Genomic DNA, 5,415 nt, shown 5'->3' with positions numbered 1-5,415 from the left:
AATCTTTTCTTTTCTATTAGGTGCTTTTTAGTTATTTATATATAAAATAAGTGATGAGGTCCTCAGAGTTCCACAGCAAACTCTTCTGCAGCTATCTACTTAATTCAATAGCTACTTTACTGTGGACTGTCCAAGTTCTTCATTTTTTTTTTCTACCAACGGATGATAGAGAACCCAGGTGTAAAAATAGAGAGGAATTTGTAAGGTTATGTTATAGTAGATAAGATAGAAATATATTATAGATTGATTTTGGCTAGATTAAGAAAAGTAATCAACAAATTTAGTCTTTGAGAATTAAGATTGGATAGGAGAGAGCAAATCTCTATAGGAGTTTGTAGTTTTGTTTTAACCAATTCTTTGTAGAGGTCAAAACTTGGAGAAACGTTTATTGGACACTCTAGGATAACATGATTCAGAGATCCAATTTGACCACATTGACAGTATGGGTTGTCCCGAATACCTATGCGAAATAAATGAACGGGAGTGAAACAATGTCCTGTTCTCATTTTAATTACTGCGGTGATATGCCTTCTGTCTTTATAAGGAAATTGATTGAACCATGGTGATTTGCTCCATTTATTGACTATTTTACTATAAAACGACCCTTTTGATCTGTTTGAATTCCATTCTTGTTCCCATCGAGTCCAAATTAGCTTTTTAATATAAAATAAGTAGTTTGAATAATGTAATTTAACTTTGGCTGGCATTTTTAGTGATCTTCCTATATTTGCCAATTTGTCTGTAACACAATTGCCCTTAATATCCAAATGCCCTGGAATCCAAGCCAGAATAATACTGATGTTCTGTTGATTGGCTTCTATAATGCCCCTTTTGGTTATAATAGAGGTATGTTCAGTTTCCATTGAGTAAGATGTTTTCCCTATCTTTTGGATAGCACTCTTAGAATCAGACAAGATTAAGGCCCTCTTGATATCCTTCTCCAAGACAAATTGAATCGCATTATTAATTGCAATAATCTCTGCAGTGCAAACTTGAGTCTGTGTGGGGAGTTTACTAGAGTATGAGCATTCAAAGTCAGGACAAAAAACACCAAATCCTGCTGAGCCCTTACTATCAACTGACCCATCTGTAAAGATTATAGTGTGAAGTGGATTGTCAAGTGATATTCTTTGAAATTAAAATATTGCACGCTCATCACCTTTATTAGATTGCACATTCCTAATAGGGATAGAAGTTAATTAATATTCTAATTCAAAATTGTGGCACGGAAATAAGTCACTAGAAAATAAATTTGGGGTATGCTGGAATTTATTCATGTTGGAAACTAAGACGGGAATACTTTTTTTATTCCAGTAATTATGATTTGATTGCATTGATATTTGTAATTGATTCAAGGCAGAAATTATTGGATTATTAATTAGCATAAGATTTTTTAGGAGGAATTTAGAATTAAGCCATTCCCATCTGTACTTTAGAGGAATTTGACCACTTTCACTTAACAATGCATGAATAGGGGTAGATCTCATACATCCTGTTATGATACGAATACTCTTATATTGTAATTTATCTTACCTGTTGATTAGCGACTTAGGAAAATCTGATAATATTTGACATCCATAATTTAAATGACTTTGTATCAAACCATTATGAACCATCTGGAGAGTTTTAGGATCACTACCCCAATATGTTCCACATAGAGCTCTCATTACATTCAAGCTACGACTAACTTTTAATTCTATTAAATCCACATATGATTTCCACTTCAGGTTTTTTTGAAAAACTACCCCTTAATATTTCACAGTATCCACCCATTTAATTGCATGACCTCTAATTCTTACGTTTGGAGGATTAATTTTACGATTCCCTATTTGAAATAGAATTGCTGAGGACCTATTCTAAGATAAATTAAAGTTGTGTTCTAATAACCAGAGATCCATCCTATCCATTAACAAGTTCAACGAATTAATTAATTTAAGTAGATCAGCCCCACTAACCAAAATAACCAAATCATCCGCATACTGTATCAGATTACAACCGCTGGGAATAATCTTGTATAAAGATAGGGAATACAGATTAAATAACATTGGACTTAGAGGGGAGCCCTGAGGTAAGCCCTGATTAGTTTTTCTTGGACCATGAATTTGACCAGTTTTGTCCTTTACATAAATACTACAATCATTTAATATAGAATAAATGACATTTGCTAGTTGAATAGGAATGTTATATTTAATTAGTTTAGAGTATAACAGAGAGATGTTGACACTATCATAAGCTGCTGAAATATCTAGGAAAAGTCCTATGGTAAATTGATTCAATGAAAATCCTTGTAGTATTTTAGAATTTAGTAATGAAATGCATTCCATGCAACCTCTACCCCTTCTAAAACCAAGTTGCAATGGATTTAAAATATGATTGTGTTCTAAGAACCACTCAATTCTGTTTTTAATTAATGTTTCCAGCATTTTACCAACTAGAATGATAGAGCTATTGGCCTATAATTAAGTGGGTCAGTTTTATCCTTTCCATGCTTAACAATGGGTAATATGACCGTTTGTTTCCACGAGAGAGGAACCTGTCCCTTCCGGATACATTCATTAAAGAATTGAATTAAGAGTAATGATCCAGAGTGCGGTAAATTACTTAACATAGAGTATGAAACCTGATCAGGACCCGTAGCAGAATCAGTTTTAGATAGAAGAGTATTGTGATATTTATCAAATGATATGGGATTCTCAGAATACTGCAGAGGACTGAAAAGTAATTTAAAGTCTCCAGAAATAGGTGAGAGAAATGTTAAAATTTCTTGAGCTATCTCCTCAGGTGGCAATTGAGATAAAAGAGACAATTTACTACCAGAAACCTTGTTAATTTTATTCCAAATATCTTTAAGGGGAGTATTTCTATTTAGTTTGCTACAAAAGGATCTGAAGCTTATTTTTCGCTTTAATTTTAGAAATTTTCTAGCTTTCGCTATGAATTTTTTAGCCTCTATATAGTTTTCAACACTAGGAGAATTTTTAAATGTATTAATAGCTAAAACTCTCTTTTGTATTATATGAGCACATGAATCATCCCACCATGCAATGTGATATTTGTTATTATGAGAGGAGGTCCAAGGAATTGATGTGTCTGCCACTGATGATATATATTCGATAAAATTTTCATAGTCCTCAATTGGAAACGATGAGAAAATACAGTCTAGTTTTTCATGGAAAGAAAGCCAATCAGCCTTTTTGAAATTTCTTATTTTAGAAACCTGATTAGAATCCTGTGTTGGGATACCGACATAGCATAGAATGGGAAAATGATCACTAGATCCTGTATCTGGAATGGTGGTCCATCCACTAATTTTAGGTGCCACATCTATCGAAGCCAATGATAAGTCAACTACTGATTTGCTGCCACCAGGACGAACCAATCTTGTTGGAGAACCATCATTTAGAAAAATTAACTTAAGATCTTCTGCAGTTTGCAAAATATTTCTGCCATTAACACTATCTTTTGAGCTTCCCCATGCTCTATGATTACAATTTAGATCACCCATGATGAGTAGAAGTTTGTTGATCGAGTTGACCAAAGAAGACCAGCATGTTTTGGAAATAAGATTGTCCAAAGGACAATACATATTTAATATATTTAAATTATGCTTGGGTAAAAAGATGAGTTGAAATTGAACATCTGAATTAAAACCAGGATTGTTAATATGAATATCCCGAAAATCTATATTGTATTTGATAAGGGTAATTAAGCCCCCATATCCATCACCTCGATCCTTTCTGATAATGTGATACCCTCTGCATCTAATTACGTGTTGGTTAGATAGCCAAGACTCACTAATGAGGACAATATCAGGGTTATAGTCATTAATAAGAACTTTTAAGTTATCAACATTGGTATTATAAGATCTTATATTCCATTGTATAATATTTAGTGGGGCGTGATGATTGAACATATATAATGTTAAAACATGTGTGTACCAGGTCAAGACGAGAGGGGAATCAGTATTCTGAGTCCTCAGACCCAGATACCTCCATCCCTCTTCGCTCCTGACTAGTACTTATAGCATTATGTGATACACTTTTGTTTTTATGATTACCAATCTCTACATTTAATCCAACGTGATCCTTAGGAGAACTATAATTTTTATTAATCAATTCACCAGTAAATGTCATAACCAAATCCCTGTGATTTTGATTGAGCATTAATATAACCTGATTTGAATCTCTTTAGGTCTGAGAGTTATTTATAAAGTGACTAGGGGATTCTTTGGGGGATCTCCCATTAGGATTGTTCAATACTTTAGAATGAGAACTTTGATCAAAGCCTGCATTTATTGGTCTTTTCCTTTTTGATGGAGTGGATTTTGTAATCTGACTGTAGGAAACAGAATTTGAAGACAGGGATGTAGCAACTGATCTCCTCTCTTGAACAGAAATGCTATTTGCAGAGGATAGATTGTTTACAAGATTAGGAAAATCCTTAATGTTCAACTTTGGGCTAGATGTTTCCCTTGGAATGTTTTGGTTAGCTTCATAATAGGATAAGTTGGCAAAAGACATAAGTTCCTTAATACTCTTTTGTCTTTTTCTTTCTTTACATTCAGGATGTCTAGAGTCATGATCTGGTGTTTTACAGAACACACAAAACCTACTGCATCCTACAAACGAGGGAGAATCATGATTTACACCACATGTAACACATCTGTTTTTTCCCTTGCATTGAGAAAGAGCATGCCCATATAAAAGACAATTATGACATTGGAGAACTGGACTAACAAAGGGTATCACCTTCATAGGCAGACCATAAATTTCAATTTCTTTGGGAATATTCCTTCCTGAAAAAGTTAAACAAATAGTACCTGTAGGGATGAAAGTGGTTTCTGAATTATTTTGCATAACCCTTCTATTCATTATTTTAACAGAGATAACTCAACAAAAGGGTAGATTAGTAGAAGTTGACATTTTAATTTCCTCTTCTGACAAAGATTTAAAAACTCCCCTGACAATACCTTTACAAGAGATAAGATGAGTGGGAATGAAAACCTCATAAACTAATTCTTCCCAGTCCTTCCTAAGGATAAACGAATTGGCAGATTGTCTGTCCTTGAATACTACCCCCACTCTATTTTTTCCCTTTCTATCAAATTTAGCAATCTCGTTCAGTTTTAAATTAAAGATAGTCTTAGCAATACCTAGGATATGATAATTACCCACATTACTATTTTGTACCCTGAACAAAGACCTCAAAGGGCCCCAAATCTGATTCAGAATATAAACTCTTTTCTTTAATGTTTACTTTCTCTATTGCATTATTTTGAGACGGATTTTGACTTATATTTGGGCCGGGATCTGGTGGCCGGTCGGGAGGAATTTCTTCCTCCATAATGGCAAACGTCAACAAAGTTTAAATCTACCAAAACGTTAAGATGTGGTTAGACTATATAGAAGGTTAGGA

At 33.8% G+C, this 5,415-nt stretch overlaps 1 protein-coding gene across 1 annotated transcript; it reads right to left on the bottom strand.

Annotated features, from left to right (window-relative positions):
* Nucleotides 1–2,431: 2,431 nt before the first annotated feature.
* Nucleotides 2,432–3,586, bottom strand: LOC140452793 (uncharacterized). The gene has a single exon (XM_072547122.1). The coding sequence runs from the start codon at nt 3,584–3,586 to the stop codon at nt 2,432–2,434; it is 1,155 nt and encodes a 384-aa protein (XP_072403223.1).
* Between the last annotated feature and the right edge of the window lie 1,829 nt (nt 3,587–5,415).

The sequence above is a fragment of the Diabrotica undecimpunctata genome, chromosome 11, assembly GCF_040954645.1.
Source record: "Diabrotica undecimpunctata isolate CICGRU chromosome 11, icDiaUnde3, whole genome shotgun sequence".
Lineage (NCBI taxonomy): Eukaryota > Metazoa > Arthropoda > Insecta > Coleoptera > Chrysomelidae > Diabrotica > Diabrotica undecimpunctata.
This window is presented reverse-complemented; position numbering and strand designations above follow the sequence as displayed.

Bases quoted from the DNA above. Each gene is read 5' to 3' on its own strand.
- LOC140452793 (XM_072547122.1), bottom strand. From the start codon at position 3,586: ATGTATTGTCCTTTGGACAATCTTATTTCCAAAACATGCTGGTCTTCT.